Here is a 26472-nt window from a genome sequence, read left to right as displayed (position 1 = left end):
ACATTTTCTCATCTTATTCAACCACTGTAGCCGTTTTATTTATTTATTTATTTTTGTCTCTACCTGCTTGGTCATCACATCCACATTACTGATGAGTGTTTATCAAAAATCTTTAATGTGTAAATACCGTATGGAAGCACCGACAGTTGTTCCTACAAGATCATCAGAATATCAATATCGATATTTAGTCAAAGATACGGTGATATTTGGTTTTGTCCATTTCACCCAGTTGTACTGTGGGGCTCCTCTCTGTGCAATAACATTATGAACTGCCCTCATGACTCGAATTCAGTATATAATAATATTGATATTTAATTTAGACAGATAGGCCATTAATGTTTAGTAACGTTTAGTATTAATTCACTTTTTGCATTATGAGGTCACATGTTAAATAAATGAATACATGTGTGGGTGTTTTTCTTGCAGAGGTGGAGTTTAACATGAAATGTGAGTCACCTAATGAAATCATTTTAATGTTGGGGTCATGCGTCAGGCGTTCTGCAGGCTGGTGGCCCCCCATGTGGTGGCTGGGTGGTTATATGTTACGTCCCTGCCCCCCCACAGCCTGAGTCCGCCCCTGCTGCTCTCTGGATTCTCTGGAACGTCTGGTAACTTTAGTTTGACTCACTAACTTGCACCAAGTTGAAAAATCCACAGAGTTACACACAGCAAGACCGGAAGTAAAGTGATTTTACCTTCACAATAAAAACCATGTACCTGGAGGTGGAAGAAGAAGTGCAGTCAACAGTCGGCTCAATTGCATCAAAAGTCACATAAAAGTAACTCAGTGTTGAATGGGCTGATATGGATGCTAATATTATGGAACTGATACTGATATATTACAAAATTATTATACAAAATTATACACAAAAAAAAAAAAAAAAAAAAAGTTTTTGGTGCCAAAAATGACATGCGTTCAGCATTTACTGCAGAACTGTTTTCTCCCTGGAGATGAAAGCCTCTGAAACAACATTTAGACTCTCCACACCAAGAATAAGAAGTGACACAGCCTAATAATGTGAATTGATAAACATAATTACAAGTACTTTAATGGAAACTGATGAAAAAAAGTTGCATTAGCAATAATTCAGGTTAACGGCTTCCCACTGCACTACATGTTCTCTGTTTCTTATTTCTGTGTTTATTGTAGTAATATTATTGTAAGATTAATGCACATATTTTAACAGAATTAGAATCAGAGTTAGAAATACTTTGATCCCTGAGGGCGAATTTTGGTCAGCTGCAGTTGCTCAAATTCTCGAAAGAAGAATTAAATTCCAAGAAATAAAAAAGAAATGAGAAATAGAAATTTAGAAATTTGTAAAAAAAAAAAAAAAAAGCATCATGTACAATGTGCTTTTTTTTAAAAAAATATCAATTTCTAATGCACACATTTTTATATTTTTTACCGTCCTTTTCATTTTCTTATAATTTCACTAATTTCTGATTCTGAAATACACCTTTGCTCTTTAATCATTGTCAAATTGCTATTTTTTTTATTTATCAGTCTAACTATGTGGCTATGACTTGAGTTAAAAAAGTGTTAATCGTTGTTAATTATCCCGCTTCGATATATTTTTTTTTTCCACTTTATTTTCAATGAGCTGTGTTGTGTTTTAATTTGAAAGCGCGAGCCGGAAGCGGTGCGTGTCGTGCGGGTTAGCTTGACGGCGGTGTCTGACAGCGGTTAGCTGCCGTGTTGGGAGCTCCTGTCTCCGCTCAGTCGCGTCTAAACGGACTTCGCTAACTTCGAGTCGGCCTCGTAACCAAACCTCCGGCTCCGTCACGGCCCCGGTCGCTCCGCTCTGCCGCGGCTTCACCTGGAAATGGACGCTGTTCAGGTGAGTCCGCTCGCTGAGCCGTTGCACCGCCGTTAGCGTTAGCATGCGGCTAGCAGGCTGTGCGGGGCAGGGCCGGAGCAGGAAAGGTGGGAACAGGTGACGTCCCGCCGCTCACCTGCTCGTGTCGTCCGTCCCGCTCGACTCAACTCGACCGAAACTTTCTCAAAACAAACTTGTGCTTGTTGTTTTCAGAAAATGGTGTCGGGCTTCTCTCTGGACCTGGGACCCCTGAAGGAACCTCTGGGATTTATCCGCGTCCTGGAATGGGTGAGAAAGTGTTTTCCAATCCGGCCGGGATTAATCTATCAGGCCGTGCCAGATGGGCGGGGCACCATAATCTGTATTTCCCTCGTTTGATTTCTATGTTTTTTTACTCTCTCTTGAGCAGCGATGTGTTGGTCCCCTGATCCGATACTGTCACGATACTCCGGTGCCGATTCGATATGTGTTGCTATTCTGGAGTATTGTGATTCGATGGTACCGTTTATTGTGATTTTCTGTTTTTTTTTTTTTTTTTTTTTTTTTTTTGAATTCTCCTCCAGTTTGTGTCTGTGAAGTTCAGTGATGGGAGTAACGGCGTTACAAAGTAACGGCGTTACTTTTATCAGTAACGAGTAATCAAAGAAATTACTGTTTCCCCCGTTGTAACGCCGTTACCGTTACTGACAATAAAATGCGCCGTTACTTGCCGTTACTTTCTACTAATACTTATTATTATTATTATTTTACTATTCTGTTCGAAAAATGTGCGTCTTGTGGAGAAAAAGCGGTGTGTCAATTTTCAAACCGGTCGGACTTTGCAGTTTTTCGTAACTTATCAACATGCATGGAGAATGACTCAGCACAAATTACAAAAAGCATATGTGTTCCCTGACGGCAGAGCGGATAGTGTCTCCGCCTGCCATACAGAAGACCAGGGGTTCAATTCCCCACCTGGACTAACTGACATCACTACTTTAAACTATAATGAATGACTTTTTCAAAGTAACGAGCCCAACAGACAATGATAGATGAAATTTGACAGCAGTGTCCACACTGCAACAGCAACGCAAAAATATGTGCACTAATAAGAGGATTTAAGAAAAGAAAAAAGTAATCATAAAAATTACTTTCCCCAGTAATTGAATTACTCTTCTGCAGCAGTAAGTGAGTAGTAATCAAAATTACTTTTTTACAGAAGTAATTAGTAATTGTAACTTATTAGTTTTGTGAGTAATTGGTCCCAACACTGGTGAAGTTTCACGAGGCTGTGATTATCCTAGAGGTCACTACAGGTCACTTCATACAGCCACATGGAGTTTCAAATAAGGAATGTTTTCCCTGCGGTGACATGGCTCTTATCAGGCCCGAGTGATTTATCGTCATCACGTGGTCACCCAGATATGAACATGCACAACGTTAATATCTCAACAGGTAATCGTGTGGATGATGTCAAGTTGCAGGGTTGGGTTCAGCCTAAGATATTTGAGGTATTTGCAAGATATTTGGCAGAAATGTTGAAGCATGAAAATTTGTCCATGTCATGTAGCCCTGTTTTCCAAAGTGTTTACAAAACCAGCTGGGAGTAATTTATTGAGCTGCTTCACTTTTTTCTCTGGGAACCATAATCTGAATTTCTCTTGTTTGGTTGAAATGTTTTAGTCTCTCTTGCGTCGTCCAGTCAGTGGTAATGTTTGACGCGGAGCAACAGGTTGGTCTGCCTCCCCTGCTCAAGGCCAGAGACAAAACAAACAAGCACGAATTTGTCCCAAACGGGTTCCCGTAGCCGTGCTGCAGCTCTGCGGCAGGTGTAACGTGGGAGACTTTGCCTCTGACTCAGTTCACCTGGTTAAATTATGTCCCAAGGTGCCGGTTTACAGCACAGCTTAGCTACTCATTTCCCAGTGGAATGTCCCACACAGGAGCACGGGCGGCCTCTCACACACCGAAAAAATACAGATGCTAACTGGAACCAGAAATGGTTCTTGGAGGTGCCAGAGAGGAACCATTTTGGTTCCACAAACAACCTTTTCAGAAAAATAACCTCCTTAAAGGTTCTTTAAAGAACTTGAGCCAAAATAGGTTCTTTAAAGACCCGTTTTTAAGAAAGTTCTTTGTGGACCCAACTGGTTCAGTAAAGAACCTTTGTTAAATGGTTCTAGTAATTTTTCAGAATAAAAGATTCTCTGAGCGTGTTAAATCAGATGACTGTGTGCAGGTTGAAAACCAACATGAACGTGTTGTTGGCCGGTTCTCCACGTTCCTTTTTCCTTCATTGGGTTCCAGATGAGCTATTAAAAATGTTTTCTGATGGTTTATAGAGTGAGACATTAATCCATTCACTGAGGAAATAATCTGCACATTAATCCACAAGGAAAAGAATTGTTAGCTGCTGCCGCCACCAAATAACTCCAATAAACATGAAGAACCTTTAGCACTTTAAAGAACCACAGAGAGTGTGAGAAGAACCAGCCCCTAAATAAAGAGGTTCTTCAGCTGCTGATGGTTCTCTGTAGAACCAGAGAGAGTTTTGAGGAACCACTGAGGAGCCAGTGTTTTTGTGAGCGTGCAGCGTGCGGGCCGTGATAACTGGGTGCCATGTGTGGCTCCGGACCATGTTGGAAGTGTAAAGTTCGTAGTATTTAGCAGCAGCTGTTGCCTGATTTCAGCAGCAGCTCCCAGCGCGCGGCGACGCCCACATCAGCACGGCGTGTGTGCGTGTGTGAGTGTTTGAGTGTGTGACTGTTTGAGTGTGTGAGTGTTTGAGTGTGTGAGTGTTTGAGTTGGCTCGGCCTCAGCTGCCATTTGTACATTAAAGACACGATATCCATCTGCAGTAAGCCAGAGCCCAGCTCATTATCTAATGTGGAAAGTGTTGCAGCGGAGCAGAGCCGAGCTGCTGGCCGCTGCTCGCAGGAACAAGCTCTGGAGTTTGCTACTGTGTGTGTGAGTGTGTGTGTGTGTGTGTGTGTTTGTGCCTGGAATGAGAGGTGTGTGTGGCCTGCTGACTTAAAAAAAGAAAAAGGCTTCAGGCTCAGCAGCAGCAGCAGCAGCAGCCGTCTCTTGTATCACGTCTCATACCGGTGCTGCTCTTTATTTATGTTCGACACACACCGCTGTGCCAGCTCGGCAACGCTGTGTGTATTTAAGGCGTGTGTGTGTGTGTGTGTGTGTGTGTTCCTGTTGCTGTTTAACCAGGGCCGTTCAGAGACATTCAGGGGGCCCTGGGCAAAAAAATCATCCCGGGGGCCCTTGCGTTTTACCATGAATAGATCAGTGTAGATCCAAAAGATTAATCAGAATCAGAATCAGAAATACTTTATCAATCCCAGAGGGGAAATTGGGATAGAAAATGAGCATATGTAATTATAAAGTCTGTGTATATGCACCAATGTACAAAGGGAAATAAACCAATGAGACCATAAAAACCTAAAAAGAGACAAGAAAGGATAATGTTAGTAATAAAATAAGTTGATAACAATAAAATCAGTCCTGAGATATAAAAACATTAAACAAAAACACGCCTTTATGGAGCTGCTCTGTGCACTGGGGCTCAGTCATGCTGGGACAGGAAAGGGCCTTCCTTCCCCAAACTGGTCCCACAGAGCTGGAAGCAGAGAATTGTCCAAAATGTGTCGGTGAGCTGAAGCGTTCAGATTTCCCTTCAGTGGAGCTGAGGGGCCGAGGCCGAGCCCAGAAACACCAGCCCACAGCGTGACCCCTCCTCCAGCAAACTGCACAGTCGGCACAATGCGCTCAGGCAGGGAACGTTCTCCTGGAGGCAGGGAACGTTCTCCTGGAGGCAGGGAACGTTCTCCTGGCGTTCCCCAAACCCAGACTCGTCCATCAGACCACCACATGGAGACGCCTGATTGGTCCATGAAGCTCCCGGCGCTCAGTTTCTGTGCTGATGTTGATTCCAGAGGAGGTCTGGAGCTCTGCAGGTACTGAGGCGGCAGAGCGTCGGACTCTTTTACGCACTATGAGCCTTGGCGCTCGGCGACCCCGCTCTGTAACTTTACGTGGTGCCGCCCCCTGGTGGCCGAGTCGCTGTGGTTCCTAAACGCTTCCACTTTGCAATAATCCCACTTCCAGCTGATGGTGGAATATCTAGGAGGGAAGAAAGTTGAGCAGCTGACTTGTTGCAGCGGTGGCTTCCTGTTCCATCACTATTCCAGCAGCACCTGGAACTCAGTGAGCTCTTTAGAACCAGACGCTCTGTCACTGATGTTGGTGAAGGCAGACTGCATGGCTGCTGCTGGAGGTTACACACCTGTGGGGACGGGACTGAATCAAACACCTGAAGTCAGTGATGAAGAGCTGTGGCCCAGTACACGTATTTTGTGTTTTAGATTCCAGCTCTGTGCCGCTGTGGAAACGTGTCACCATCAAACCTCGTGTTGCACTGACAGAACAGGAGCAGCTGTTCGTGGTTTAGATGTTGAGTGGTTTCTTTTTTTCCGTCAGCCCTCCCTGCTGTTTGCCGTGCCGCTGACAGCGGGAGCGACCCGGCCGCTTCCCAGGAAACCCTGTTAATCCTGCTGGCTGCTGCTGCAGGACACCACGCTCTGAGAACCCCCGGCGTTTGGCTGCGGGTGTAAAACTGTCCCCTGAAATGCACATTGGGAAAATAAGAGGTGCTCCATCACACTTGAGTTATTTACTCTTTTGGATCTTGAACAGTCTTGGAGCTGCATCAGTTGGCTTTGACTGGAAAGCTGAGACTCTTGTGGATTCAATGAGCCACATTTGATTCCTGTGTGATGATGTTGGCCCCCATAGCAGCCATTTCACTGCAGGCAGAGACTTTTGTCCAACTGGACGTCGCTGGAGAAAATGACCTCTAGTGACCTCTAGGAGAATCACAGCCTCATCAAACTTTACACACACAAACTAGAGGAGAATTCAAAAAACGAAAATTGTAATATCAAATCGCAATACTTATAGTATCACAATAGTTTAGAATTACATATTGAATTGGTACCCAAGTATCGTGGTAGTATCATCGCAGTCTTTAGTTTTTTGGCTGCTGGTCAGATGAAGGATCACTTTGGGCTCTGATCACTTCCCATGACCCTTTGGCCTTCATTTGTCACTTTACAGACTAAATGATCAAAGGAGAAAATATCTGATAAATGAAGGAAGAAAGGAATTAAGGAAATTAATCAAGAATGAAAGCCATCATGCAGATGTGCAGATCTGTGAGACTTCAGTCCTCGGCGCCCTGCAGCCTCTGAAATGGCCTGTCGAGAGCTGAGCTGAGCTGAAAGTCAAACGAGGGACCGCTCGCTCGTCATGTGGACGCCAGCCGGTCACTCCCACGCCCCCCTGTCAGGTGGTTCTCCGGCTCCTCTCCACAGTCACAACATCCGTTCTTGCGTCGGCCTCGCCCGTTTGTCCCTCAGGTCGGACTTTACAAGCGACATTTTCATAAAGTTAGTTACACATCAGCTCGTTAGGGGGGAAACGCTGATTCTTCTGCACTGGAGCTGTTTGACTAGATTTGCCTGCCGTCTCTAATCTGCCCTGCCCCTCCCTGATAACACACACACACACACACACACACATCATGTGAGAGAAGGCGGCCATTAACGCCTCAGTCAGGGAAACCCCCCCCCCCGTCCCCGGCCGGGCGGGCGGGCGGGCCAGCTGGTGTCTCTGGGGTCTCGGATTGGCCCGGCCGGGTCAGACAAGGCCGACGTGAAAGCCGAGAAATGTTGTGCAGCTTTCAGAGACACCTGAAAGATGAAACCTCAAGTATTTGCTTGCTAAATTCTGCCCTCCATTCCTGCGTGTGTGTGTGTGTGTGTGTGTGTGTGTGTGGTCATGCAGCCCGGCCCGTTCACTTCAGCCGTCACATTTATGAACAAGTTAAAGAAAAGGATCCCGATGATTTGGGAATGTGCCTGTGCAGATGTGGGTGCACAGCGGAGAACAAAGGACATTATTCTCGGGAGGAAGTAGGAAAGCGAGGGTCACATGCCTTAATCAGATGCTTCTCATTGGAGGAAGGACCTCCTTTGTCCCAAATTGTTTCTGGCACTGCTCATGTACACACAACTTGCAGGACGTTTCCCTCATCGTCTCCACCGAAACCAGCAGAATAGAGTCACGAGAGAGGCCCGGGACAGTTACAGGCCGTCTTCAGGTTTTTATTTCTTATAGTTTCCTCTGCGTTCCATGATCCAGCAGTGCATGTGTGTGTGTGCATGAAGGAGCAACGGGGCTGATGGGAAAATGTGGCTGTCATTTTGAATAACACCAGTGAGACAGAGGCTTCCATTTGGCTCCACTGGTCTCTCATCTGTTTACAGTTGTTATACGGAGGTATCACAGTTAATTTTACAATGTCAGGCTGATGTTTAAAGTCCACCTCCAGCCACTTATTATCATCTCTGATCATTAATATTAGCCTACATATTTATACTTTTTTCTTCCATGAAAAAGCATCCCTTACTACCTTAAAGGAATACTGCCAAAGTTTTGGAAATGTAGATTTGAAATACACATGATGTATATATATTTTTTTAAAGATTACTTTTTAGGCATTTCTGCTTTTTATGACAGTGACAGTAGAGAGAGAGACAGGAAAGTCAGAGGAGAGAGAGGGGACGACCTGCAGCAAAGGGCCTGAGGTGGGATTTGAACCCCGGACGCTGCGGTCAGGACTCGGCCTTAACATGTGGCACGTGATCTTAATTGGTGAGCCGCCGCGGTGCCCAAGGGCTATTTTTTTTTAAAATGAGGTTGGTTTGAGGAGACGTTAGCTGGTGGAGCTGTAACCGCTAAACAGTGATCCTCACACCGCTGAAGGTCAAGATCCACCACGAATGAACTTCTTCTCAAAACACTCGAGTTTGTTTTGGTTTGGTTTTTTAAATCCCAAGACTTGTATTTCAAATCCTCATGATCCGCCGTGTAAATCAGAGCCGCTTCGGAGCTGCTGGAAGGTTTATTTTTCCACTTTGACGGAGCCAGGCTAACGACTCCCATAGACTTCAAGTCTTTATGCTAAGGTAACAGGAATTGCTACCCAGAGGAACTGAACCAGTGGGTGTCCAGAGGAGATGTCCAACATCTGGTCTCAGTCTGGGGAAGTCAGGAAAAGCGGATTTTGCCCAAAACATTGGAGTATTCCTTTAAAACTGCTTAAATGTAACTTAAATGTAACTCCAATCAGTGAATATGCAAATCAGCCCCGATTTGCTGATTTGCGGGGCTGATAGGGCTCGCAACCAGAGCTCTGTTCACACAACCAGGAAGTCCCGTCCCGTCACACATGCAAAAATCGTGTCATTTTTGAAAATCTAATCATGAGACCGTGAGTTATGAGTTTCATGTCCGTCTGGCTGTCGTTGGTTGAAGTCGCAGATCAGCTCCACTCTTTCTTTTTAAGATTATTCTCTGTCATTTCTTCTTGACTGGACAGTCCCAGCAGAGCGAGGGCCAGGGGACACGGGGCAGGCTGGAGGGGGGAGGGGGGGCGACATGCAGCACATACCTGACCCCGGGCGGGTCACTGTGACAGGGTCTTAGCCTGGCTGGTATGCGCTCCGCTGGCGGGGCCACCAGGAGTGTATTTTAAGTCCAGGTGACACTCCATGAACTGCATGCACAAGCTGCTCTCTATTTTAATATTGTTTTATGGGAATTAGAAACATGTATATTATATTCATAAAACATTTTCATGATGCATTGGGAAGCTGCCAGATCCAAACAAATAAAGATCTTTAACCTGTCTTTTTTTTTTTTAGATTTCGGTAAAACACGTCCAGGAGTTCCTGATAGAGACAGTAATGATTCGTGCAGCGCTGTTTCACACATTTCATTATTGGGTCATTCCATGTCATTTCAACAAATTTTCAGGACGTCCCACGCACTTGGGTCTCAAAAAATTCTGAAAAATTCACCAGTTGTTCCTTATTTATCCAACAGGCACACTGTAAAATTTTAGTTTGCTTACTTTTTGAAATACGCCAATTTAGTGTGCGTCCTCGTTTTTCCTCCATTTTCAGGTGTCAATATCTCAAGAACTACACCACATAGGAAACTGAAATTTGGTACGATAATACACCTCCACCTCCTCTCTCAGAATATACAAAAACATCCGTTATACATCATAACTGGTAGGCATGCCAGCCCCTCAAAAATGGAAAAAAAAATTACACGGGTTTCGTGGTCGACCATGTTTGGGCCTTCAGAAAACAACAAATTTTACAGTGAGCCTGTTGGATAAATAAGGAACAACTGGTGAAAATCTCAGAATTTTTTGAGACCCAAGTGCGTCGGCCATTTGTTGAAATGACATGGAATGACCCTGTTAGCAAGGCTTTAACAGCTGATTTCAGGGCAGTAGATGTGATTTAAAGAGCGGCGTCACCCAAAATACAGTTTTCACCACCTGATCAGTTCGTTCCCTCCAGAAACCCAGTCAGTGAAGTGATTCATGGTGTCCCAGCATGCATTGCGTGGCTTGTCATAGAGTGTGTGTGTGTGTTGGGACGTGATGGCCGTGCTGTTATTGTACGCTGTAAGCCTCAGCACCACAGCACTGTCTCTTGGGCATTTGGTGCATTTTTTTTTTAATGTGACATGTTGTAATGCAGTAACTTGGTGCACTGGACCTTTTTAATGTGGACATTTTTTTCTTTGTTCTGAAACAAGGCCCTGAAATAACTTCTGAGTTTATTGAATTAGATGGCAAATCAGGCCTGGACTGTTGGGTCTATTAACTCCACTGCATTACAGAAAGTTTTTTCTACGTGGAGGAGGCAAACAGCGTTTCGGTTCAGTTTTCTCTTTGGGAATTAAAATCCCTTAAAATTTCTTGCTGGCATATTTACACATACATCTGTAGAATCCAGTGAAAATGTGGAATTAGGGATTGTAATGCTGATTGTTAGTTCTTTGAACCCGGTGTCGGGGGTCTCTGTCATTGTTCTGCTGGTCTTTGGTTTTCCTCCCGCAGAGGAAACCACTTCCTGCCACGTGCTCTCGTACAATATGAAAAACAGCTTCCAGTGGACGTGAGGACACTTTTCTGTTTTCTCTGGTTGTGTGTTTTCATGTCAGCGCTGCGTCACGTTACACTCCTCGCTTCCTGTCCATCAGCTGACTGCCACAGGAAGACAGGGGAGTCTCTGCTAGGAAACTTTTCCTCATAATGTGGGAGTACCACCGCTCCACCCGGCTCAGATAGCTGTGTGAGGTGCTGGAGGATCAGAAAATTAAAAAGAAATAAGGATATCCACACCCTCAGTCAGTGCAAATTTCACTTGACTACACTTTCGGTCTATGATGTATGCTCTGATGAAGGTCTCATAGACCGAAAGTGAAATTTGCACCAAGTGTGTGGACATGCTTTTCATCTTATCGCCAGAAAACTATTCCTCAAAAACGCTTTGCTGTCACTTCTTTGGCTCTCTGTCTCGTTTCATGAAACGCTCTCAGTGCTGTAAAGAACGGTTGTGTTTGGAAAAACAAAGCAACTGTTTAAAAAAAAAAAAAAAAAAAAAAAAAAATCAAGTGACCTGTGGCATGCGCTGCTAAATAAAGTAAATCATCTGTTGCTGTAAATGCCACAGATATTCTCCTTTTATGGGCAGTTATCAGAATCAGAAATACTTTATTTATCCCCGAGGGGAAAGTGGGTCAGTTGCACTTGTTCACATTTTCCAGAGAAAATATATGTATGAAAAATATATTTAAATGTGTGTGCATTATGTAAAAATATGTGCATTAATCCTATAATACTATTACAACAAGATTAGACAGTGATATGTACAAAGTATACCTAGATACAGCACACATACATAAAGGTATTGCACTATTGATTTAGTGCAGAGTACAACAGGTATAAAATTATTGCACCAGTCAATTCTACAATAAAAATGTAACCAAAGAGAATATCAGAGGTAAACAACAGTTGTGGGACGGTGTCTGAGTTTTCGTCAGTATCCGTCTCGCCTTAACGTCTTTGCAGGATCTTTATTTGGTAACTCCAGAAAACAGAGGAGAGCCTGGGGTGTTTGTCGGGAGCCGGGACACTTTAAAGCTAAATGTTGAGTTTGTTAGAGCGTCGTGTCTGTCAGGGTTTGGCCTGTTTGCTCTGTCAGCGTTCAGCCAGCGAGCGAGCGAGGGAGTTTCCTGTGCGGGAACAGGATGTCAGATTGAGCAACTGCAGGGAAAACAGTGATAGAGAGAGTAGGAAAGTCGGGTCATAAGGTGGGAAGAAAAAAAAAAGTTCTGCTGCTCGTCGGAGGGGGACAAATCCCACAGAAAAGCCACAGAATCTGTCCTCTGTCCCTCTTGCACAGTGTGTGATTGTAGTCTGTCCGCTCTGTGATCCTGAGCTGCGTCGCTGTTTTTGTGCATTCATGCTTCCTCAGCGGCGGTCATCCAGCCCCTCTGGGTTGAACTTCGGCCCAGTTCACCGTTGAACCTGACTTTGAGTTTTTACTGCCGACTCACCACTCTGTATAACTGCCTCGTTTTGAGTGTGTGTGTGTGTGTGTGTGTGTGTGTGTGTGAAGAACAAACACCCGAGCAGAGACAGCAATACGAGCCGTTTTGCCCCGAGGCGGGATGCATGTCGTTCGTCCCGCCCTCCTACCCCCCGCGGTCGATCCAGTTTCCACGTCTGAACGCTTGTCCTCGCTGTTCTTTGTCTTCTTCCTCCTCCTGCTTTACCGCCGTTGTTGTTGCTGCTCTGTGGTCGCCAGCCTCCCAGCCCGCTCCCCGCCGGCCACGCCCACAACAAGAGGCACCTGTAGGAAACCGAGCACGACCCAAAGCATGAACATCAGTGGCTGCGTTGACATGGACTCTAATACGCCACTAATAACCAGATCAATCAGAAGAGTGTCACTGATAAGAGGGAATTTAAACCTCTGATAATCAGTAGGAAAATATTAGCTCCTAATAACCATGTAAACTATGCACACGGTTTTTTTGCACATTGCTTTTTGCACACTGTTGTACCTAGATCTCTAGTGTGCTGTACTTAGATCTTATTCTTTATTTTTTATTTATTTAATCTGTAATCTGTGGATACTGCTGAAAAACTGTGAATTTCCTTCGGGATGAATAAAGTATCTATCTATCTATCTATCTATCTATCAAACTCTTAATCTGCTGGTTTCTCTCTGGCTGGAATAACTCTGCTCTCTCTGCTCATGTTTTCTCCACGTGGGGGGAACATCAGGTGACGGGACGAGTTTCTGGAGGGACAGAAACACGGCAGCACCAGGCTGAGGCTGATAACAACTTTTCTGTCGTGAAGATTAAATCTGTAAAGGATTGTTGAGCGGCTCCGTGGTGGAAAGGCTGGAAACCACGAGTCGTTCAAACCAGTTGTCTGAAAACACAAACGAAGCCAGAATCCAGCGAACCATCGAGCAAATCAAACAGCTGCTGGAAAAGTCTGAAGGCTTCCTGTTACAAGAATAAAAGTCCAAACCAGCAGCCAGGTTTCATTTTTACAGTCTGATGGACGACCTGATGGGGGCGCCAACGCTGGACAACATGACTTAGCCTGGGTTGTATCTATATTATATTCATATTTCCATCAGATTAGACTCTCCCCAGCAGGCCGAGCCACTGCGCGGGTCAGAAAACTTTTAATTTGTGATTAAAAACTTTAGGAATGAAAACAGACATCTTGTCACTTTATTTATCCTCCATGTGAAGAGCGATGCTGGGATCTCTGATCAGAAAGATTAAGAAAGGCAGAAGGATTTATAATACAGAAGTACATGATTAAAATAGTAATGCATAGAATCCAAGACTAAAATGGAAAGCAAATGGAAAGAGGGGGAAAAAAGTAAAATGAAAATCAAGTATTATAATAAGCACGTGAGAGGAAATGATTAAAACCTTTCTGAATAAACAGCAGCTTTCAGAGGTTTTCAGCAGAACGGGGCAGGAGCAGCCGAGTGCGTTGCTTCTGTGTTGAGTCGGTGTGGAGGCGCTGGGTGGGCGGCTCCTACACACTCCTCACCCCAAACACACACACACACACACACACACACACACACACACTGAGAGCAGCCCGGCCTGACAGAACACGCTGGTTATTTATCCTCACAACAAGGTGCAACAGCGGCGATGCTTCACTTACAGCCTCCGTCACATCAGCCGACCTCTGACTCCTAACTCTGCCTCTGCTCTCTGTGCACCCACTCCTCTCTCTGCCTCCTCCTCCTCCTCCGTCCTCTCTCTTCCTCCTCCTTTTCTCTCCTCCTCCTCTCTCTGCCTCCTCCTCCTCCATCCTCTCTCTCTCTGCTCTCTGGCTCTGCAGGTCTTCACCATCTTTGCCTTCGCCACCACAGGAGGTTACTCTGGAGTGACCCACCTCACCGTGACGTGTCCAGCTGCAGAGTCCAAGCCGGAGGATGTTCCGGCGGTGTTTGGTTACCCGTTCAGGTACAGAGCTGGAGCCGCGAGCCGTGCTGATCCCTGAGAGGCGACTCTCTGCCGGGGCTTTGGTGTCCCTTAATGAAGCCCAGAGGTTTTCAAACCTGAGGGCAGGTGACCCCTAGGGGGCGCCAGACAGTTTCAGGGGAAGCTCAGGGGAGACTGACAGAGAAAAAGGCTTTACAATCAGCAGTTTACTAATTCCCATTAGTTATCAAAAAGAGACAGCGTTATACAATAGCATCAACTTTATTAATACAAACGTGCAGCCCAAAGTGCCTCACATTGTACGATTAAAAGAACACAGACAAAAAATAAAGATTTAATCCAATTATTTTAGATTCAAGATTCAAGATGCTTTACTGTCAGTTCTGCAGTTATGAGCCAGACATACAATCGAAAAAACGTTTCACTCTGACCTTATCCACAGTGCAAACAGTGTAACAGAGTTAAATAAAAAAAACAATTAAATAGTGCAAAAAAAAAAAGAAATGCTTTAAAAGCAGTACAAAAAGCAATGTAAAAACAATATTAAACAATACAAAAAAATGCAACAAAACACAAACAAAACAGCAACTTTCATTCCACATTATTCCACATTATTCCATTTTTATAGACAATTTTATTAACAATAATAGTATTAAGTATATACTCATATTAATAATAGTATTATAATATATTAATTAAATTATATAATGTATTGCTTAAACAGTAAATCCAGTTTAATAAAAAATGAAGCAGTACTAAAAATTACAATAAAAAATATACAGCGTGAAAGACAAATAAATAATTGTCAAATAGATAAAATTAAATTAAAATAAAAAACAAAGTTAAAAATAAATATGAAAACCAGTGATAAAACAGAAAAAGAAAGGCTATAACATTACTCCAAAATAAAAGAACAGATGTCTGCTGTGAGCCCACATGTTCACATTTACAACAAACACACATGCTAATAAAAAAGAAGAATGCCACTGACACGACGGTCCATCATCACAATGACTTAAAGAGCGGTGCAGGTGTTCGTTTTTTAATAGTTACTATGGTAACAGTAGTGTGGTGGCAGGAAAAAGGCGTGGATTGATGCACCTTTCCATATCTCTGTTACATGTCTCCCTGTTGTTGTTGCTCCGGTTTTCCATGTTTTTTTTTGTTTTGTTTGTTTGTTTTTTTTTGGTCCACTGCTGCTGAGAATCAGTGAAAAATGAAGGAAAAAAAATCAGATGGATCCCACTTTTTACTGTCTGTCTGAGCGCAGCCTTAGCAGGTTTTCAGACTGGGTTAAAGGTGATGTAATGTTCCCGAACCAGTTCACTCACAAACATGAAACGAATGAGATGTGTGGCCGTCAGCGTGATAAAACTAATCTGCCAATCACATATTTCCACTCTCTCACTGTGTGGACAGCGAGGCCTGATGATTGGCCGAGGCGCGGGGCTGCGTCGCTTGCCATTGGTTAAATGAAGAACGAGCAGATGAGAAGAAAAGCCTCGAGAATAAACAGGAACTGAGGAAATGCCATTATAGATCTCATCAATCTGCAGCGAGGAAACAGCAGAGCAAGACCAATAAGAAATAGATAAAGCCTGAAATATCAAAATAAAAGTAGTAAAAAAAAGAGTAAGATATGAAAAAGGAGATATAAATAAGTAAACAAACAAACAAATACATACAGAAAACTCCATAGATTAAAAAGTAAACTAATGGTTATGAGTGCAGGATAAAATAATAAAATACTAAAAGAGAGGACACGTAGAGTCGTGAGTAAAACCAGGAAATAAAAGGTAGAGTGTTAAAATGAAAACAGTGGAGAAAATAAAAAGACAGACAAAGAGAGCGAACGGGTTAAAATGCATAAATAAATAAATTTAAAAAACTGAAATTCAGTTCAAAGCCAGGCTAAAAGAAAGCAGGAACAACTTGATCACTTCAAGGAGGAGAGAGAAAGTCAGATGTGATTTTTCTTTCTGCATCCGCTTGTAGCTCCGCACAGAGTTTGTTCGGTGTGTGCAAACCATAGAAATAGAATGGGTAGGACCGGCCCGGGCCTCTGGTTCTCAGCAAATCGGAGTATTTCCGGGTGGTTCCCGTTGTCATGGCAACAGTGGAAGAGTTTGTTTTACATTGGGAGAACTGATGCACAGCTAATGGAAACGGAAAGTTGAATAAAAGAAATCAGAAAATTCATTTGTGACTCCTGATTTTGATTCAAATTTTTAAAACTTGTTGGTTTTGAGAGGAGTCGAGTCTCACCTGGTAGGCTGTTGCCGGCTTTGCCTGAAGGTGGAAGAAAGTTATTCAAACAAACTCTTCTGCCAGCCGTTGCCTTGGCAAGGGGAACCGTCTGGAAATACAGATTAGATTTTTGAAAACCCCGGCCGGTTCTATCTGTTCAGCTTCTGTGGAGCAAACGCACTGTTTTTAACGTCTGTAAAAGTCTCATTTAATCCTTTCATATTCTCTCCTCGTGCCTCCCTGGAGAGAAGAGTGACAGGTGAGGACACTCTAGTCTTCTTGTCTCTGTGATCAGACACTTTTACAAACCAAACAGTCATCAAAGTGTGTGTGTGTGCGCGTGCGTGTGTGTTTGTGTTGAAACCTCTGTCTTCCTGTCCTCCAGGTTGGCTGCCGTCCCGTACAAGATCCCAACGTGTAACGGCACTGCGCCCAGCGCCACCTTCCTCCAGGGTGACTTCTCCTCCTCGGCAGAGTTCTACGTGTGCGTCGGCGTCTTCGGGTTCCTCTACTGCACCGCCACGCTCGTCCTGTACCTCGGCTACCAGAGCGTCTACCGCCAGAGCAGCCGGGGGCCCATCATAGTGAGTTCACCCTCCGGGGCCCGGTAGCCAGCCCAACATCCGTCCACTGAGGCTTTGAGTTCTGGGCTGCCATCATGCTGTTGTTTGCGAGGATATTCTAATGAACTAAAACTAAACTAACCGGGTGTGAAATATGACTGGGCAATATATCAATATATTAGATTAGGAGACTAGATTATCATCGGGATTGTGGATATCGTCGTGATAAGTTCAGTGTTTTCCTGGTTTTAAAGGCTGCAGGACACTGAGGTGATGTAATTCTCTGAACGTACCAGACTAGCTGTTTCACTGTTTGGCTTTGCCCACTTTGTTATTATATAGGGCTTTATTGGTGGTTATTTATCAGAAATATTACTGGGTAAATACTTAGTGAAAGTGTTAGTAGTCATCCCCACAATATCGTCACAGAATTGATTATCAAGGTAAAAACAAAAATGACACTTTAGAACAAAATGAAAACTAATTGAAATGATGTTGTGTTCTTGCGAAACTAACTAAAAAATAAAATAAAAATATAGAGAAAATGTCCAAGCAGCATGAGGAGATGTTGGTGCGTCGACATGACTGGGAGTGAACAGCCTTCACAGTGTTGGCTTTGGTCTGGAATGCCTATTCTGACATTCAAAAAATAATGTAAAGAAAAGAAAATAAAAGTGTCTGTTGTGGAGATGTGAATTTTGAGGCCCGGTGGCTCACCGGATAAGAGCAGTGCAACAGGTGAGCACTGGGGCTCCGTCCTGAACGCAGCGTCCCGGGTTCGAATCCCACCTCAGGCCCTGTGCTGCAGGTCATCCCCTCTCTCTCTCCTGTGACTGTCAAATAAAGCAGAAATGCCAAAAATAAATCTTTAAATCTGTCAAATACATTAGAAGGTCGACTCTATAGGCATTAAATAGATTGCCTGGCTCTGGAAAATAGGAAAAACAGTAAAATTCCCCAAATTGATCTCTGAATGGTGTCTCTGACTAAATGACAGACAGATTTGTAGTGTGTTCTCCAGCCCTGCCTCCTTATTAGAAACTCTGCATCTTCTTCACTACCCGGTCCATCCGTCTCTGAGCCTCCAGTGAAAGAGTGTGGCGCCCCCTGGGGAGACCCTCTCCCCCACTTTGAGAACCTCCAGGCTCCAATCGGTTTATTAATTACTCATTATTTACATCCCTAGTTTGTTACGTTGGAGCTCTCTGGTCAGATTTTAAATTGTCTACCGGGTATTGAATTAATATGGCATCCCTGTTGAGCAGAGGAAGGCGAGGCTGTGTAAAGGAACGTATGTGAAGTTTTGTGTGTGAAATTATTAAAATATAAATCTGATGAGTGAGTTACATCAATTTCAATCAGAGTTCAAATCCATTGAGCAAACAGTCATATAAAATTGATAAAACTCTTGGAAGTAACTGGAGTTTTATCAATAAAATTACTGATGAATAAAATGTGTTTTGGCTAAAAATAACACCTTTTGTAAAAATGAAATTCTCATTTCAACCTTCACTCTGAGTTATTATTTTACATTTGGACTGAACAGGTAATTGGCTTTAAATATGGCCTTAAAGAGTAGTAATGATAACAGAATTGTCATTTCAAACATCATGAGGGAAACTTCATGTAGGTGGGGGGGCAGACAGCGCCACCTGCTGGTTCCACTGACAGCTGCATTCATGTCTTATTCTTGACATTTATGCAAGAGTGAACTCTGTGAGTTCATCTTGAGCTTTGCTGAAGACAACAAGCAACCAATGAGAAACAGTGACTGTTGCCATGGCAACATGTATGTTGTATGTTGATGCAAGTTGAAAAAAACGTACCTAATATTTTTAAATCTAAGCAATATCTTTATTCACTTATGAACTCCATTGTACATGTAATAAAATAAAGTTTATGCATGAGGTGAAGTTTATGAAAATTATAATGTGAAATAAGCAGATTCTGTGGCAGGTGTAGGTGGCAGGCTGCAGTACACAGTAAAAGAATGATTAGCAGTGAATGAGCTCGTTTCCTCTGCACATGCCGGGTGTGAGCTGCAGCAGGTAAAGAGTTTAGACTGGGGTCAGTATGAAAGGCAGGTGGTGTTTGCAGGCGTGGCTCTTGACACTGGGAGTGCTCTGATGATGGCGGTGTTGATGTGCTGACTCTGCGTCCCCCCTCCAGGACCTGGTGGTGACGGCCGCCTTCGCCTTCCTGTGGCTGGTGTCCTCCTCGGCCTGGGGCAAAGGCCTGACCGACGTCAAGTGGGCCACCAACCCCGAGCACCTGGTGGATCACCCGGCTTGCAAAGACATCTGCAAGCCGGGGGACTTCCCCTCCATGGGCCGCCTCAACGCCTCCGTGGTGAGTTCAGCCAGAGAAAAGCAAACCGCTTCTCGTTCTGAAAATCAAAAAAAACCTTTTTCCATGTTAACAAGAGGCCGAGCTGCCCCTGATAGCGGGCAGTATTGATTAGGGATCGGCCAGTTATTGCAGGGGTGGGAAACCTCTGAGCTTCAGGCCGTATGTGTATGGCTTTACATGGTGTCCGATGTGAAAACCACCCAGATGCCGCCTCTCTGTCTGAAATGCCTGCCTTAAGGATAGACGGCTTAGTTTTTGTTTCAGTTTTACTTCATTTAAATGCTTGTGAAATCCTTGTGTTTAAATGCTTTCATTTAGAAATCTGATCCAGCATTGTTGATCTGAAGTTTAAGTTTAATAATTGACCTTTTTTGTTGTGTTTTGATTTTTTTTTTTTAATGTTTTTTTGTTTTCTTGTTCTTCTTTCTGTCTTTTTCTTTCTCAAAGCCAGGTTTGTTTTGACGCTTCTAAAACTGTAAAATTTGGCACCATAATTTTCAAATTTACCACGAATGAATATTGGCCCTAAATATCAGTTATCTGGATTACTAATAACCAGTATTGGCCCCGTTCAGTCGTAGTATTGATGTCCGCCTCTGAGACAAACCAGCCAACGCGCTCCACTGTGACTCACTGTGAGCTGCTGCTCTTAATCCAGATTTAATCCAGATCCTCCATGTTCAACACAGAGCATCAGCAACTTCACCACTGCCTCATCTATATGGCAGAAGTGGTGTCTTCCTGGTTGTAAAGGCTGTATTGCAGTAAAGTTGTTTTATCACCTGCTTGGGTCATCATATCCACGTTATTGACGAGTTTTTATCAAAAATCTCTTGTGTGTAAATATCTTATCAAATCACCAACAGTCACAATATCAGTACTGAGGTGATTGGACAAAGATATCACCCAGCCTTAATCTAATACAGCATGGTATATGCAGAGGGGCTGCAAAATGCAAAAATCATACACACTGAATAATTAGGCTAACAAGACCTTTTTATTTATTCATTCATTCATTCATTCATTCATTTGATATGGACAGTGCAACTGACATGATTACTTCAGTCACGTACACGGGGCTATTTACCCTCTAATGTGCATGTAAATAGCTTAATTATTCTGCTAATCAGACCACGAATGATTACCAGAATGCCGCTGCTAATATAAAGGTTTCCATGGTAACAGCAGCAGCTCCTCAGCAGCGTGAGGCTCACATTGAACTCAGTGACAGAGGTTGCCGGGTTGAAACCACCAGTGAAGTTTACACCTCAACATCGATTCCCCCTGAAATCTCCAGTAAAATATGTCCCGGTAACAGCTGACATCAGGAACTGATGTCTGAAAAATACTCTGAAAAATACTCCTTTATGTGTTTAAGGAGCCGGGCTAACAACTCCCATAGACTTCAAGTCTTTATGCTAAGCTAACAGGAAATGCTACCCATAGGAACTGAACCACTGGACGTCCAGAGGTGAAAATGGTGTCCAACATCTGGTCTCAGTCTGGGGAAGTTGAATATTTTATAGAATATTTTGCCTAAAACGTTGGAGTATTCCTTTTAAATAAAAAGCCTCCCACTCCTCCTGTTAACAAGGCAGATGTCTCTCCTTATGGAGGAGGATTGTGGGAATCTCAGTGGAAACGACACTGAGGTCGTGCAAACATTCATGGTCAAGGTTTAAAATGAAGCTCGAGCTTCATACTAAACCAGCTGATCAGTAAAACATCAGCCCACAGCAAACTGTGTACTGTGTGAACCGCCACGCAGCTTCTGCCTGTTTGGTTCACCGGAGTGAAGTGACAAAACGTCCTGTGGCAGGGGGTTTAAAACTGAGGGTCCCGACCCGCTGGTGGGTCATGGGAAGGCTGCATAAACATGCTCTCTTCTTAAGAATAGCAGATCAGAATTTTAAATGATAATGATTGGTGGCACCATCATTTTATCTGCAGCCTTTTTAACAAGCCATGATAATAATAATAATAATGATAATAATGATAATAATAAGAGGAAACTTTATTCATATAGAACCTTTCATGTCATGAAATGCAACTTAAACTTACTTGAAAACAATAACACACGTATTAAAAAACCAGAACAGACGAGGAATACGACGTAGAAAGTGAAAGGAAAACAATGAGACAATAAAAACCTAAGAAACGATTAAAAAGGAAAAAATAGGGTAATATCAGTAATAAAATTAGTTGATGCTGATAAAATCAGTTGACAACATGGACAGAGCCGATGTGCTGCCTAACAGTAAGGAGGATCATGCACTCTAAAAACAGAAGACACCACATATCTCCTATCAGTTAGCGTGCTCATATGATTTTTGATCCAAAAGTATACATGGTTTATAGAAACGAGCCGCTGGTGTGGCTGTTTAACTCTTCAGATACGGAGCGATGCAGGTGCACTGACGGCTGAGATTGTTTTTTGTTTGTTTGGTTTTTTTGACAATATAATTCTTCAAAAAATTGTCGGGTTTTGGGAGCCGCATGACGTCCACCTGTGGGTCCTCACGTGGATAAAATGTTCATTTTGGTGAAGATGTTTCTGCCGCTCCGTCACCTGTCAGCCAGTGCAGCTGTCCAGATACACTTGGTATTATTTTAGACTTTCTCCTGCTTGTAGTCACTGCACATAACACACTTCAGATAGTGTTCCTGTGCCCTGTGGTGCTCTCACCCCTCCCACACACACACACACACACACACACACACACACACTACTTGCAGAGCTTCAGGTCCAAACTTAGTGAGCAGTTTTTTCTGCCCAGGATTTTCCTCACGCTGCACGTCAGATTGTTGCAGCCTCCCACCACCAGAGCAAAGGAAACGCCTCCACAACAACAACAAAAAAAAATAAAAACAAGATCTTTCAAATCTGTCCAGCGGGGAAAAGTCAAGAATCGCTGTCTGCTGCGCTGTGGCTTTGTGTCACGCTGTGTGTTTGTAGACGCTGTGTTGTTTGGTCGCTCCACCGATGTGAGATTGGGTTCATGCTGCTGGGACTCTGAACAGGAAACATTTGTTCTGCGATGTATGTCAGTAAAAACAGAAATAACATAGGAATGAAACTTAAAATCTTGAACGTGGTTGTGTCGTTTGTCATTCTAACAAAATGGTCTTTCAGAAAAATGTTAGAAAGTAGAGCCCGGGATGCCTTTCATTGTTCAAAGATCAGTTGTTGATTCAGGTCCTTGCATGTAAAAGTTTATCACGGCTGTTATGATGCTGTGGTGTCAGTGTCCCTCTGCCTCAGCAGCAACAGAAAACACTCTGGTGTTTTACTGTCTAGTCCGGTGTCTTAGAAGTCATGATTATATTATGATTAAAAACATTTCTAGTAGAAAAGTCTTGTCTCGAATCATAACTCACCCAAACACTGACAGATACGGGACAAATGTAGAATTGTTGCTCAAAAATTAGAGGAAACTGAGCCCACAGAGTTTAACCTGTTCAGTTTGGGAGGCATGTTGCCTCTCACTGATCGGCCCACAGGGGGCGCCGCAGTCACTGTGCAGAACTGCATGATGCCTGTTTCTGTGACTGTTTACCCAGCATGCACCAGTGTTTGTAGCTGTGAGCCGCTAAACATGAACCTCACAAATCCACCTGACAGGTGTGTTCACCTGAACCGGGCCACTGGCGGGAGTTTAGAGCCATGACAAATAAAATTTACATCAAAACATCATCTCACTTCTAAACAGTATAGAAGGTAAAGTGTTGCTTTTAGTCTTTTACCTGAGCCACATCACATAACGGTCAGTTTTTCCTTTTTCTTATTAAAAAATATGGACTGAGGCATAAAGCAAATGCAGATGAGGAATCAAATTTACATTTTTTTTTTTTAATTTTATCTTTCTTATTTATACTTTTATTTTATTTCACTCACATTTTATTTTATTTATTTATCTATTTATTTTTCTTTGCACTGAACTAAAAATGTGTGACCAATCATTTTGAAATAACCCGGCTTAGGACGCGTTCTTTTGTCACAACTGGTTTGCTGTCTTATAAAGTAATCTGTGCTGGTTGATGTTTTGGTTCAGGGTTGGTTTTGGCTGCGAGCTCAGAGGCGGGGGGGCGTGTCCTTTGAGCAGAGCCGTCAGTCTCTGTGCTTCCTGGTGCTTAGTTTGTTCTTCTTCTCCCTGCAGATCTTTGGCTTCCTGAATCTGATCCTGTGGGCAGGAAACTGCTGGTTCATCTACAAGGAGACTCCGTTCCACAAGGACCCCCAGCCGCCGGCCAACATGGAGGAGGGAGGGGCCCCGGGGCCGTAACGGGCGGCCCGGCACGGCCCGGCACCCGCAGCAGAGACGCCGGGGGCCCGACGCCGGCTCTCACGTCAGCTTACAGGAAAGGAAACAAAAGGAAAACAGTTTGTCCCCCAGCCCCGAGCAGAGCTCCGTTCTCACCGATGGCTCTCCGCCTCCCCACGACTGACCCCCCCGTTTTTGTTCTTTATTTTCCCAGAAGCCTCTGATTCTGATTCTGTCAGTTCACCAAGTGCCTCAGAGGCAGGTCAGGTTGCACCACGAGCTGAACCGCCGTACGCCGCAGGAGGTGAGCACGTGCTGTGAGCGTGACCGAGGAGGCCGGGCAGCGTCTTCAGCAGGAGCTCTTCTCTCAGCATCGTTCACGCTTTTCATCCATTCAAGTAAAAGTAGAAGCAAACGCTCCGCCGAGCCACAGAGGGGAAGAGCTCCTGCTCAAGAACTTCATATGACAGCAGTGACACTAAACACACACACACACACACACACACACACACACACACACACACACACACACACACACACACACACACACCCCTCACTGCGTGCCTCATAACCACATGGGTGTTGCAGGGTGAACATGCGTAGCTTCTTCTGCTGTTTCTCACAAAGTAACAGAAACGATGAAAAGTCGCACCGCCGGCGACTTTTCTACAACTTATCAGAGCCATTGTAGGAAAAAAAAAAAGGAGTCCCTGGAGGGAGGGGGTGATAATCTGCAGGGACAAAATTAACGAGAAAAAGTACGAGAAAAAATCCACGAATGAGGAAAAAAATGGAAAATTCTGAGATTATAAATTCACAAATGTGCTAGAAAAAAAAACGTGGCTTCACTTTGCAAGGCTGGATCAACCGCATGGTTTTTTTTCCTCTTAATTTTTTTTTACTTTAATCTCAGAATTTTCAAGTTTTTTCTCATAATTTTGTGAGTATTAAAAGTTTTTTTTCTCGTGAATTTATGACTTTCTGAGATTTTTTCTTGTAAATTAGTGACTGTATAATCTCGGAATTTTCATTTTTTTTCCCTTAAATTTGTGAGTTTTTTCCCCATAAATTTTCAACTTTAATCGCAGAATTTGAGGTTGTTTTTTTTTTTTTTTCTCAAATTTGTGACTTTATAATCTCAGAATTTTCAAGTTTTTTTCTCCATAAATTTGTTAATTTTGTCCTCGTAAATTTCTGGTTTTAGTCTCAAGCATGCTGAGTGTTTTTTCCTCAGAGCAGAACCCCCTGTCCCCCGGCTCTGTGATTTAGTTTTTTCCTCTTCAGTGGCCCCGATGTGCCGTCGTATCTTCTCCGAGGCTTCTCTCTGTCAGAAAACTCGTTTCTGAGTGTGTGACTGAAGTTTGTGGCCGTGCGTCGCAGCGTCGGCCGTCGTCTCTCCATGTTTACTGCAGAATCTGTTCGTCGCCTCCCAGCAGCTCCTGTTCCACAGAAATGTGACATCCACGCGACTCGACACTAAGTTCCATCCACTTTTTACTGCCTTTTGAAAAAAAACTACTAATGACACCATTATTTATAGGTTGTTTTTTTTTTCCTTTGGTTACGACACTAATTGGTCCCTTGCATATTTTAAAAGCCGATGTTGGGCTTCTGTTTGGAAAAATCCTCTCCTCGTGCAGCTTTGCTTTTGTTGGAGTGATCTCTGTTTTATTTTGTTAACGTGGTTTTCATATGTTGCTGTTGAATTTGTCGTTAGCACTGGGTAGCTTTAGGCTTTATCTTAACGAGAGTAGAAAAAACATGCGTGGGTGTGCCAGAGCAAATGAATCCTGCTGTACTTCTATAGAACACTTTACATTTTTCCACACATCTGTCCTACATGTAATTCAACCACCATCGCCTTACGTTTGAAGGTTTTGTGTTTTTGAGATCATACCAAGTCAGTTTCTCTTTGTTAAATATGAATCGAACTGTTTATTATTATTATTATTATTTGCAAACTTGGTAATTGTTGTTTGCACGGCACTAAAATAGATCCAGTTGATGTGTAAGAGATTGTTCCCTTGTGCCTTTATGCAGCTCCTGTATTTGATAGCCATGGTCACTTTTAGGGATTTCTAAAGGGCTGTTTGAGTCGGGATCACTTAAGCTAATACATTTTACACCCAGTGTCCACTTCATCAGCTCCACCTGTATAATCTAATCTAATCCAGTCCAGCTGTTGTGCCATAAAGTTTCCTCTCCTGCTGCCTGTAATGCTCAGCTTGTCTTGTTGTCACGGTAACAGAGGTGTTCATTCACTTCTGTGTTTGGCACCGAGCTCATGGTTAGTGATTTTGTTTCCACTATTCTGTCCCCTCTCATGTATTTAAATAGGGGAGGACAAAAAATTAGAAACACCTCTCAGTATAATGTAGTCCAGTAGCAGACCTCTGCAAACTACAACCTCAGTAATAAACACAGAATTAAAGTGAGACATTCTGCACAATGTCAACACAAACTGAACATTATCAACTTTGTTAAAAGGTAGAGTTTATGGCAGAGCTGCTGAGCTGAGCTGCATCAGACCGGACAGACTGGAGCTGACGAGGAGACGCTGAGTGGATATATATATTTATATCTATTTTCCAGGTTGTATTGAAACTAGAGGTGTCAAAAGTAATATTAATTTTAAAAGAGAAATCTTAATTTAGAGCGCAGGGACATGTAGGATGTCTGATGTCTGTGTGATGAATTACTAACATTGGACTCGTCCTTATTTTGTATTTTATGCTTTGTGCAGAAAGAAAACAACACTGTGGTCTGTCTGTAAATCTTCTGTTTGGAAACCTTGACCTGTTTAAAAAAAAAAAAAAAAAAAAAAAAAAA

At 43.3% G+C, this 26472-nt stretch overlaps 2 protein-coding genes across 2 annotated transcripts in view; one reads left to right on the top strand and one right to left on the bottom strand.

Moving 5' to 3' along the window:
- Positions 1-26472, bottom strand: part of LOC115359332 (NACHT, LRR and PYD domains-containing protein 14-like) — a gene marked incomplete at its 3' end in the record, with an annotated part of 845616 nt that overhangs the window by 673304 nt on the left and 145840 nt on the right. The window lies entirely within an intron of this gene.
- Positions 1649-26472, top strand: sypl2a (synaptophysin-like 2a). Its single transcript, XM_030051766.1, has 6 exons — positions 1649-1841; positions 2034-2108; positions 14119-14243; positions 16855-17053; positions 19202-19381; positions 23539-26472. Exons 1-6 carry the CDS (start codon positions 1827-1829, stop codon positions 23662-23664), a joined length of 720 nt encoding a protein of 239 aa, XP_029907626.1. The 5' UTR covers positions 1649-1826; the 3' UTR covers positions 23665-26472.

This window comes from Myripristis murdjan, chromosome 5 (genome assembly GCF_902150065.1).
Source record: "Myripristis murdjan chromosome 5, fMyrMur1.1, whole genome shotgun sequence".
Lineage (NCBI taxonomy): Eukaryota > Metazoa > Chordata > Actinopteri > Holocentriformes > Holocentridae > Myripristis > Myripristis murdjan.
The sequence above is the reverse complement of the archived record's forward strand: the minus strand, read 5'-3'. Positions and strand labels throughout refer to the sequence as shown.